At 42.4% G+C, this 12,571-nt stretch overlaps 1 protein-coding gene across 2 annotated transcripts in view; it reads right to left on the bottom strand.

The window, feature by feature from the left end:
* LARS2 (leucyl-tRNA synthetase 2, mitochondrial) overlaps window positions 1-12,571 on the bottom strand; it is a 349,131-nt gene that overhangs the window by 232,818 nt on the left and 103,742 nt on the right. For both annotated transcript variants that reach the window (XM_073630436.1, XM_073630437.1), the window contains one exon: window positions 817-877. In XM_073630436.1, coding sequence (XP_073486537.1) covers window positions 817-877 — 61 coding nt within the window. The remainder of the gene's footprint in view (window positions 1-816; window positions 878-12,571) is intronic.

The following is a 12,571-nucleotide window of genomic DNA, read 5'->3' as shown; positions in this document are numbered from 1 at the left end:
ACGCGGCAAAACGGACGTTTTAAACGTCGGTTACTTATTTGTCAAGTTAAATCGTTCAGTAGAGGTTGTAAAAACGTCCCGTGTACATGAAGCCTAAGGAAGGCCCTTTTCACACATGCGGACCGTTCAGGTCCACCTGTCACTTTTTTAGGCAGACCTGAACAAACGCTCCATGCAGGTCTATGGTGCGGGGACATGTGCGCTGACATCCGATCCGCTCCGTTCTGCTGAATCTAGAGGATGGGAACCCTATTTTCCATCCGTCTGGCTGGTCAGATCGGATAAAAACGGACAGGTTGGCCCGTTTTCATTCAATCCGTCATAGAGGAGAGCAGAGCTCTGACAGGTCCATCCCTGCACAGTGAGCAGAGACGGACCTGTCATCCGCCGGCTCAGCGGGGATCAACAGAGCGTTCCCTGCTGAGCAAGCAGAGTCCGTCAAAATGGACATGTGTGTGTGAAAGGGGCCTAAGGGTGTGCCAACTGACTCTGGAGCAACTGCACACAATGGAAGTTAAGGCAGTAGGCCCTTGTACAGCTTACACATCACTCATTGCCTACACAGTGTATACAGTATAAACAACACAGATCAGATACACAGCACACAAAATATACAGCATACAAACCACACAAAAGACACACTATATAAAGCATGAGCATAAACAGCAGAGAGTGTACACAGCATATACAGAATAGAGAACATCCAGCATACATACACACAAAGGGCATATACACACAGGTATGCTGTATTAAAAAAAAAAAAAAAAAAACACTACATGGAGGATGAGGATGAGATAGATTAACTAATTCACTTACCCTATCCCAGCTAAACGACAGGCCTATTTTTTCAAGCTGTTGCCTCATGTGTTCAATATTACTGCAAAAGACAAATTAACAACATGAGTAGGTCAAAGATGGGTGGTTTAACTTATAACTGTAAAATAATTAACTGAATTTTTCATTTACCCTTAAAAGTATAAAATACAAGCCATGTGGGGCTAAAAAAAGAGAAATGTACAAATTGTGACAGTGTGGGGCTCTGCCACTATGTGAATATAGGTTCTGAGGATAGAAATGACACAGGTCTCTCAAAGATTCAGCTTGAGAAGCTCTAGCAGGTGGTTTGTGAGCAGAGAAAACGGTGTCTTAAGTTTTCTCTGGATTTTCTGGTTACAGATCGGGGCTTGAAGGTTCCAAAGCTTCTTGGGTGGGACAACCTTCAGTCCTGTGTCTGGGCTTTGCTAGATGCCTACAGCCTGTGTGAGTGCACAGGTGGGCAGGATCGTTATAAGCCGGATCTGAGTATAACTCAGTGCAGCTGGTGCCATTCAGACACAAAGACTTGTGTGGAGATAGCAGTGTGCTCCAGCCAGGAGCCTGTCCTTTCTTGGGGGACAAGACCCTATGTTGAGGCGACTTCTTGCCCATAGGACTAGGAAAGTCAGGACAGCTACGTGGGTCCAGAGAGACCAAGAAAGCTGAGGTGACTAGCGGGTCCACAGATGGGGCTGGAGGACGTCCTGAGTTTCTGTGAGGTGAGAAAGCCTGAGGTGCTGGGAGAACCCTACCCAGAGGCCAGGAGTGGGGCCCATGCAGTGAGTGGCTACAAGCATAGGCTGAGTGAGCCTGAGGAGCCCATGGTCTGGGAGACTGGACTGAGCAGCAGTGCTGCTGGCAAGAGAGCCAGGTGCCTCTGCATTTTCATTGAACACTGTTTTGTGTGAAGCTGGAAACCCACTGCATGGGAAACCTTATGTTGTAAGGACATTCTTTTTGCTTTTTAATAAAAGTGGGCTGCCACAAGGTGGATGAAATCAACAAGCTGTAATATTTAGTCCTTACTGCATAGAACCATCGGTAATAATATACTAAAACATAGTTCTACTGGAACACGTTTGTTTACTCCTATGAGGGCAAAGCCCTACTGGAAAGTTGGGATTTGATTTTTTTCTTGAGCTTTTCTTGCGCTAAATGTGCCGATAATGTCCAACAATGAAATTCATGATATGAATTAAAAAGTTGTATATAATTCAATTTAATATAAAAATATGTTTTTTTTTTTTTTTGTTTTGTTTTTTAACTGTCATTTTCGGTTTCGGCCTAGTGCATGCTGAATTTTCAGTTTCGGCACCAAAATTTCCATTCGGTGCACCTTTAGAGAATACTTATACATACTTATCATTTGAGAAAATCTATGTATAAATGTAATGCTATTTGAGCCCAATGGATGGAATATATGCATCCTCCTTTATCTTAGGACACCATATGACTTATCATAGGTGTATTTGCTATGAACCTTTTGTATCTGTATGGTTGATTTAGGTACATCTTTTGCTCGGGTCTAAATATTGTGTATTTTGTACTTTTCTTTCTTCTATAGTTTTTTTTTTTTTTTTTTTACGTTTTTGTCTTCTGTCCTGTGTGGCGGGTTGTTTTTGTGTTTTTCCACTTTAAAACTTTTTTTTAAAGGTGCCTGAGCTTTTTAGGCTGAAGGTCTGAAGTCCTCTCTCTGCTGATGTCACTGTAATGAGTCAAGGCAGCGCGTCACCCTGACTTCCGAAGTCTGGATCTACCAGACGCCTTGACTGATGGCAGTCTCAGCGGGCCGCTGAGATCGCCGCTCCCTGCCCCTTCACAGCTCAGCGCTCCAATGAGCGTGGAGGAACAGAGCAGGAGAGATGCTGACTGACAGGCAGCATCTCTCCGCTCGGGGAGGAGTGAGAACTGAGCCATCAGCGGTGTTCGGTGGCCCGGTTCTCAGTGCAGAGACGCCGGGGGACAGCTGCATCAGTCTGATGCTGCATCCACCTAGGTAAGTATGAATATTAAAAAAAAAAAATACTTCTCTTTTAAAGAAAATCTGAATTAAAAAAATTGGGGTAGGGATGTTAAAAACTGCCTGGTGCTTTTTTTAAGAGTACATACAGGCAAAAAAATTAAAAGAGAAGTATGTTGTTTTTTTTTTTTTTTTTTTGATTCATACTTACCTATGTGGATGCAGCATCAGAACGATGCTGCATCTGTCCCCCTGCCGGCTCTGCACTTTGAACCGAGCCACCGAACACCGCTGATGGCTCGGTTTTCACAGATCCCAGAGAGGAGAGCTGCTGACTGTCAGTCAGCGTCTCTCCTCTCTGCTTCTCCACTGGAGGGCTGAGCTGTGAAGGGTTGGGGAGAGGCTATCTCAGTGGCTCGCTAAGACTGCCATTAATCAAGGCAGCTGGCAGATCCAGACTTAGGACGTCAGGATGACGCGCTGCCTCAACTGATGGCAGTGACGTCAGCGGAGAGCGGACTACAGACCGCTCTCTGCTGAAAACTGGTCACAGGAATGCAAAACAAATTGCACTCTTGTGACCCAGAGGAGAAGCCCAGCCTAAAAAGCTCAGGCTGGACTTCTCCTTTAAGAACTACTGGTTAAGTACTTATGTTTTCCCTAGAAAACAGACAGCAAATTCACAGATAATTTGCTAAACAACTTTCAAACAGCAGACAGCACACTCAGTGACTCTGGAGTATCCTCAGTGGATCCATTACGTGAAATTTCTAATACCACCTGATTTGCTTTTCGGATCTTCAGTGGGATTTGAAATGTTACTTCTTCAAACAGACAGACCTGAACAAGCAATATCTACAATATGTCAACTTTTGCTGCAGGAAACTTGTCTGCAAGCCCTAAAGTTTCTTTCCATCTGGGAGAAAAAAATTGAACACTTCCCAGGGGAACTGGATTTAGATAAAATATTGATGTTTATTCACAAAATGTTCTCCTTCAGGGCAAAAGAACATACACTAATTATAAGATCAAATCTTGGTGGTATTTCCGCCATACAGTCTTAACCAAAATGGATTCTTCTATCCCCGACACATGCTGGAGCTGCCTAGCGGCAACTAGAACGATGACCCACAGTACACTATTCTCCATGATCCCTCACCCTTACAAACAATTTATAAAGGGTTTACCTCACCATTTTCTGGTTTCTGCTCAAACTATTATATCTAGACACTGGCTTAATCCTCTTGCTACCAGCTATGTAAGGCCTACGGTGGCACAGAACTGCTTCCAGCTGGCCAGCTCAGTAAGCCTTACATCGCTTGCATTCTCCCTTCTACCATAAGCTCATGCCCCCCTACCACTGCTGCTCTGTGTCCTGTTTCCTCTGCCTCCCTTGCTGCTCCTAGATCTTCTAGTCTCTCCACCCTCTCTCTGACATTCCCCCACTGCTCTGATTGCCTCCGTCCCCACCGTTCTGATCCCACCTGGCAGCACCAATCCTCAGGAGGAAGGGCAGGTAGCTGGTGAACATATCATGTTTGCTGACCCCATCCTTTCTCTGAATGAACACAGTGAGTGATCGATACTAAAGCACAGCAAACAGTGTTTTCTATGCTTTCAGTTTGTGATTGATCAGGAAGCGATGTGCATTGCATTACATTCAGTGGAGCACATAGGAGACATGTAGGGTCTTTTAGACCCTGGGAGTCTCATTAAAGAGAACCTGTCACCAAAAAATGAATCACATGGGGGACTTTGAGTTGAGTTAAAAAACATGGTTTAAGTATAAAATTATTAAAAACTGGCTCCTAACTTTTTTTAGCTGGCTCCTATATTCAAAGCAAATTTATCAAGTCCTGGTATAATGTATGGCCAGTCTTAGTGACTCTGCCTGAAACTGTCTAAGCCAGAAACCGCCAGGCAATTAGCATTTTCTGAGGACTGCTGAAATAACACATTTATTGTTCTCATTAAAGGTTTCCTTTAAACTAAACATTGAAGTGGTCAATATTTCAGGACAGGCAGTGTTGCTCTGGGTATCTTTCCTACAGATCTATTCAGCACATATGAAGATGGAACCAATTTCTTTATCTTTTATGAAATGCTGCAAGTACTAGAAAAAAAAACACAATGGCTGTGATAGCTGGATATTTTCAGACTGTCCAAAGTACACATTGCTCCACAATATCTGGGCATTGCAGGTGAGCTGTGCTTTGCGTATCCTGTAACTATGAGTCATATTTCATTGTTCCTTTGACTCTGTATTCAAATACTGTTCAAACCAATCTCCATGTTAAGAAAAGAGATGAGCATGGCAATCACAAATGTCTCAATCTGCACCCAGAAAAGATTGCTTGCTATGTATACACTAAGCTGCTCCCTTCCCCAGTTCGCTGAATTGAAACCAAGCTTATGTAAAAAAACGACAAAACAAAGAAAGAGATTTAATCTGCTACTCAGCAAATACAAAGATAATTTATTCAGAATCATTAACACAAAAGCAATTATTTCCAGTTGCAATGTTTGGTAGCTCCACTGATCCATGCTATAAAAGCGTCACGCCTTTGTGAGATATGCAAAAAAAGTCTACAGAGGAGAAAAACGTAATTTGGAGATGAATCCGTACACGAAAACGCCATGTAAAGTGGACAGATTTGACTATGTGGTCACCTTTGTTCAACAAAGATGCCTTTTAGACATTGCGGATTTTTTACAAAACAGACATCTTTTCCTTGTCTCCTTTTTCCATCATTTGCTTTAAAATGTAAGCTTTTGTTGGCAGGGCTCTCCTGAAACTAAACTCCAGACAAATTGCTAAATACACATGTGAAATACATATACGGTCATGGCCAAAAATATTGGCACCCCTGCATTTCTGTCAGATAATGCACCACTTTGCCCAGAAAATGGTTGCAATTACAAATGTTTAGGCATTTTCATGTTTATTTCTTTTGTTTGTATTGGTATGACACAAAAAAGTGGAGAAACAAAAAGCCAAATCTGACACATTCCGCACAAAACTCCAAAAATGGACTGGACAAAATTATTGGCACCTTCTCAAAATTGTAGGAAATAATTGCATTTCAAGTTTGTGATGCTCCCATAATTTGTAAATAAACTTACTTGTATCAATTAACAGGTGCTGACAATATAGAAATCACATTGGCAACCAGTTAAAATGTTGAAAAATTGGCTCAACCTTTGTGTTGTGTGTCTCTGTGTGACGCATGGAGAAGGGAAAAAGCAGCAAAGAATTGTCTGAGGATTTGAGAACAAAAATTGTGTAAAAGCATGGACATTCTCAAGGTTACAAGTCCATCTCTAGAGATCTTAATGTTCCGGTGTCTACTGAGCACAACATTGTCAAGAAGTTTACAGCCCATGGCGCTGTAGCTAATCTCACTGGACGTGGATGAAAGTTGATCAAATATTGCAACGACGGATTGTTCGAATGGTGGATAAAGAACCTTAATCAACTTCCAGACAAATTTGCGCTGACCTTCAGGCACAGGGTCTGTGCCAGCTTGCCTTATATGTCGCCATTTGAATTAAAAGAGACGCTATGGTATGGACCCCACTGCTGACACAAAACATAAAAAAGGCAGATTAGAGTTTGCCAAAACTTACCTGAGGAAGCCAAAATCATTTTGGGAGAATGTGCTGTGGACAGACGAAATAAAAATACAGCTTTTTGGTAAAGCCCATCAAACATTCTACTGTTTTCAGAAAAAGAAATGAGGCCTTTAAAGAAAAGAATACAGTCCCTACAGTCAAACATGGTAGAGGTTCACTGATGTTTTGGGGTTGCTTTGCTGCTTCAGGCACGGGATGTCTTGACTGTGTGCATGGCATTATGAAATTCTGGGTTGCAATGTAGGGTTCAGCGTCAGAAAGTTGGGTCACCGTCAGAAGTCATGGGTCTTACAGCAGGACAATGACCCAAAGCACATGTCAAAAAGCAACCAGAAATGGTTTAAGACAAAGTGCGAGAGAGTACTGAACTGGCCAGCAATGACTCCAGATCTAAATCCCATAGAGCACCTACGGCGAGATCTCAAAACAGCAGTTGGGAAAAGGAACCCTTCCAATCTGGGAGACCTGGAGCAGTTGGCAAATGAAGAGTGGTCCAAAATTCCAGTAGAGAAGTGTAAGAAGCTCATTATTGGTTACAGAAAGCGATTAATTTCAGTTATTTATTCCAAGGGGTGTGCTACCAAATATTAAATTGAGGACGCCAATAATTTTGTCCAGTCCATTTTTGGATTTTTTTGTGGAATGTGTCAGATTTGGCTTTTTGTTTCTTCACTTTTTGTGTCATACCAATATAAACAAAAGAAATAAACATGAGAATGCCTAAACGGGGGTGACAATATTTTTGGCCATGACTGTATGAGAGTTGGTATACCTTCCAAAGAATTTGAATTTCTGTCTGTCAGCAGTTACACAGCTCTGCCAGTAGACCTGATTTTTCTTTTGCTAGAGTTGTGGTACACCGACCTACCTCTAGCCTGTGACTGGACAGTGAAAGGAGAAGCAGCAGAATGGTTAGCTTAACGCTCGGTTACTTTGCTCTCTCCACCTGTTTGCATGCTTATAAAAAAAAACAAAAGAAAACACAACTGATCAAGTACATGTGCTGCTTCATCTTGCAATCTGAGCTAGCTCTACTTTGCAGGGACTGCAGGAAGTGGATATCAAGACAAATTCGGGGGCTAATGCCTAGTACACACTGACTGAATAGCCGGAGACATCGGCCGGTTCAATGAAAACCATTCGACATTCAGCCCATGTGTATGTCAGTCGGTCTGACGGAAGCTTCTGTCGGATGAGCATGCTGGAAAACCAGCAGCCGAATGGCTCCTGATCAGCGCTCTCAGCCAATGGCTGAGAGCGCTGATCGGAGTGTTCTGGTGGGGGGGCGTCCCCCTGTCAGAACACAACAGCTCAGCGGGGGAGATCACTGTACTAACATCGAACTGTGCAGCAGCTCTGACCTGAGCTGTCAGTTTTTTTGGATTCAACCTGCTGGGTTGAACAAAAAAATAAATGGTGTGTGCCAGGCTTTACATTGCTTACATTAAAAAAAAAAAAAAAAAATTTAAGGATGTATTAAGGAATACAGAGCTGCACTGATTTGTGTCTTCCAAACCAGTTTAATGATATATTGTGCAATTATTTTATGATTTAACCATACTACAGATTGTTGCAGAATATGCCGCTCTTCTGCAAAGACTAATAATAGTAAAAATATCTGACCACAAGAGGATCTTTTAGATTTTCAGCATACACATCAAACTGTATGCACATATAAAATCAGCACAAAAATACAGGCTAATTATTTTTTGTTCTCTATACAGTCTTTTAAAAATACATTCATTAAAGTATTGATTTTTTTCATTATGTAGGAATCAGTAAGACACATTTTTAAAATAATTAGATGTAGCTTTTAACCACTTCAGCCCCAGAAGGATTTACCCCCTTCCTGACCAGAGCACTTTTTGCGATACGGCACTGCGTCACTTTAACTGACAACTGCGTGGTCATGCAACGTTGTACCCAAACAAAATCGATATAATTTTTTTACCACAAATACCTTTTGGTGGTATTTGATCACCTCTGCGGTTTTTATTTTTTGTGCTATAAACAAAAAAAGAGCAACAATTTTGAAAAAAAAAAAAAGCAATATTTTTTACTTTTTTGCTATAATAAAAATCCAAAAAAAATATATAAAAAAACATTTCTTTCTCAGTTTAGGCCGATATGTATTCTTCTACATATTTTTGGTAAAAAAAAAAAATAAAATCGCAATAAGCGTATATTGATTTGGTTTGCGCTAAAGTTATAGTGTCTACAAAATAGGGGATAGATTTATGGCATTTTTATTATTTATTTTTTTTTTTTTTATTAGTAATGGCGACAATCTGCAATTTTTATCGTGACTGCGACATTATGGTGGACACATCGGACACTTTTGACACTATTTTGGGACCATTGTCATTTATAGAGCAATCAGTGCTATAAAAATGCACTGATTACTGTGTAAATAACACTGGCAGGGAAGGGGTTAAACACTAGGGGGCTCAAGGGGTTAAGTGTGTCCTAGGGAGTGATTCTAACTGTAGGGGGGATTGTCTCACTAGAACATGACAGAGATCACTGTTCCCGATGACAGGGAGCAGTAGATCTCTGTCATGTTGCTAGGCAGAACAGGGAAATGCCTTGTTTACATAGGCATCTCCCCGTTCTGCCGCTCCGTGACACGATCGCGGGCCCCCGGCGGAGATCGAGTCTGTGGGACCCGCGGGCACACTCACGGAGTATGTGGCGGGCGTGCTTGCCCACTATTCAGCGATTTAAAAGGGACGTTCCTGTACACCCATTTGCCCAGCCGTGCCATTGTGACGACGTATATCCTCGTGCGCTGGTCGGCAAGGGGTTAACATTTACTTTGTAATTACACTGCTTTTTTAACACACACTGTATGTTACTCATACAGTGTCAAAGTTGTACATGAGGACACTCTTAGGACCACTCCATCTTCCCACTTTACCTTTGGAGGTATCTGAGCTAGTGGATGCCCCTTTCAAGGTGGAGGAACTTGCTGCAGTGGTGGGCTCCTTTCCAACTGTAAGGCACCAGGATCAGATGGGCTGCCGGCTAAGTGGTACCAACAACATTTAGATTTACTCTCACAACGTTTGTTAACCCTTTATTGGGAGTGTTTGAAGACAGGTCAATTGCCTCCCTCACTGTATGAAGCATATATTGTTCTCATAGCCAAGCCTGATAAGGACCCTTTGCACTGTGCTTCATATCGGCCAATTTCACTATTAAATATTAATTTCAAAATCCTCACAAAAATGCTGGCCAACAGACTCATGTCGGTTATATCACATTTAGTATTTGAAGACCAGACGGCGTTTATGCGTTTATTTTTGGATTTGGAAAAAGCCTTTGATTCCGTAGACTGGAATTATATGCAGGAAGTACTATGGCGATTTGGCTTTGGTCCCACATTTCGTGAATGGATTAAGCTATTATATCATTCCCCAGTTAAACTGGGCGGTTAAACTTAATGGGATCATTTGGGATTTGTTCCCGGTACCTAGGGGGACACGCCAGGGATGTCCTCTGTCCTCTGTTTTATTATTAGTTACTTATGGAACCCCTGGCTGTAGCCTTACGTGTGTCCTCCGGGGTGAAGAGGATAGAGGTGGGAGTGTTGGAGGAAAAAACAGAGCTATGTGCCGATGATTTGGTACTATTCCTGGGAGATCAGGGCCACTCGTTAGCCTCAGCTTTATCCATCTTAGATGCCTTCTCTCAGTTTTCTGGTCTTAAGGTAAACTGGGTAAGTTACAAATGTGACTGTTGCAGGTCCCATCTCCAACCCTGAGGGCCCGATAGACTGCCCACTGCAGTGGGTTGATCAGGTAAAATATTTGGGCATAATTATTTCACAGTCCGTTTTGGATTTTATCGCTCTTAATGTTACTCCAATTATACAAACTCTTAGGCATTGCACGCGAGCCTGGCGCAGCCTACCGTTATCCCTGATCGGTAGAATTAATCTGCTGAAAATGTAATTTCTCCCCTTATTTCTGTATATCTTCAGGAATTCTCCAGTTTGGATACCCAAGCATATTTTTCCAGACCATTGAATCATTTTGGACTTCCTCTGGGATGGGGGGCATGTTAGATTACAAGTGTTGCAACAGCCCTGGAAGGAAGGGGGGTTGGCTATACCCAATTTTGCCAGGTATTTCTTAGTTGGTATTTGCACATAGGTGGTTGTCTCAACCAGCTGATGATGCCATGGTAACTCTAGAAGCTGCAGTGGTAGGATCTTACGAGGCATTGTTTTCTTTGCTATACCGGGGGAGGGGGGCTCCCTATCCCCTTACAGGATCCATGCGGTCAGTCATCCGAGCGTGGGATTTGGCTGGAGGGGCTCAACTGTGTGGTGTCTCCAAATACTCCCCTCTGGCATAATCCTTGGCTGTCTCATTTTTTCTCATTTTCTGATCCAGTCACTTGGACCAGATATGGGATTAAAACAGTGGGAGCAGTGGTCGGAAATGGGATGTTGTTGACATTTGGTGTGCTTAAAAGTATATACGGGCTCCCCAACTCGCACTTGTTCTGTTTTCTCCAGTTTAGGCATGCTTTTTCTGCCCAATTTGGGTCTTCCAATCTGGAGGTGCCGGTTGGGAACCTGGAGTCGCTACTCAGAGCTAAAGATCTACCTAAAGCCCTGTCTATTATTTATAAGGAATTACAGATACTATCACGGTTTTGGCCTCCTATCGTGCTGCATGGTTGTCAGATTTCCCGCAGCTGGACAATGATGATTGGGAAGATGCATGGAGCGCCTCGTTTGCTAGATTGGCGTCAGCACGTGATCACTTGATACAGTTCAAGTTCCTTCATAGGATAAACTAAACTCCTGCTAAACTAGTGAGGATTTTCCCTGCTCATCCTTCGAACTGTTGGAGGTGCGATGCCCATGGAGCAGATTTTCTGCACATTTTTTGGCATTGCCCGCACATCTGGCAGTTCTGGGTGGAGGTGGTGGACAGTGTTGGGTCGGTCACGACAATCACTATAAGACCGTCTATAGAGGTCTGTCTGTTAGGCCTGGCAGATGCATTGGTACTCAAGCAGGTAATTCGCACTTTGCTCACCCTGCTCCTGTATTATATACACAAAATGATTATTTTGTCCTGGAAGAAGCCTACGGCCCCACCATAATGGCCTGGAAGGCATTGATAAATAAGGCTTTGCCGTTGTATGAAGCCACATATCTAAACAGAGGGGTACCTGATAAGTTTAAAAAGTTATGAGGTGGTTGGATAGAAAATAGCTCCACAGCGTCTGATTAATTGCCCCTTGGTTAGGGGTGCCCCCCCCCCCCCCTTTTTTTTTTTTTTTTTTTTTTTTTTTTTTGTGGCGAGATGCTGGGTCTTTATGGGTGCTTTGATATCTCTTGTTATCGCAAGGGGGATATAGTATTGGTTACTGTACTTATGCTGTGTGTGTGTGTATATATATATATATATATATATATATATATATATATATATATACACACAGTGGGGACAGAAAGTATTCAGACCCCCTTAAATTTTTCACTCTTTGTTAAATTGCAGCCATTTGCTAAAATCATTTAAGTTCATTTTTTTCCTCATTAATGTACACACAGCTCCCCATATTGACAGAAAAGGACAGAATTGTTGACATTTTTGCAGATTTATTAAAAAAGAAAAATTGAAATATCACATGGTCCTAAGTATTCAGACCCTTTGCTGTGACACTCCTATATTTAACTCAGGTGCTGTCCATTTTTTCTGATCATCCTTGAGATGGTTCTACACCTTCATTTGAGTCCAGCTGTGTTTGATTATGTTGATCGGACTTGATTAGGAAAGCCACACACCTGTCTATATAAGACCTTACAACTCACAGTGCATGTCAGAGCAAATGAGAATCATGAGGTCAAAGGAACTGCCTGAAGAGCTCAGAGACAGAGATGCTGTCGGAGATGGGAGAAAGTTGTAGAAAGTCAACCATCACTGCAGCCCTCCACCAGTTTGGGCTTTATGGCAGAGTGGCCCGACGGAAGCCTCTCAGTGCAAGACACATAAAAGCCCGCATGGAGTTTGCTAAAAAAAACACCTGAAGGACTCCAAGATGGTGAGAAATAAGATTCTCTGGTCTGATGAGACCAAGATAGAACTTTTTGGCCTTAATTCTAAGTGATATGTGTGGAGAAAACCAGGCACTGCTCATCACCTG

This window comes from Aquarana catesbeiana, linkage group LG05, assembly GCF_042186555.1.
Source record: "Aquarana catesbeiana isolate 2022-GZ linkage group LG05, ASM4218655v1, whole genome shotgun sequence".
NCBI lineage: Eukaryota > Metazoa > Chordata > Amphibia > Anura > Ranidae > Aquarana > Aquarana catesbeiana.
This window is presented reverse-complemented; position numbering and strand designations above follow the sequence as displayed.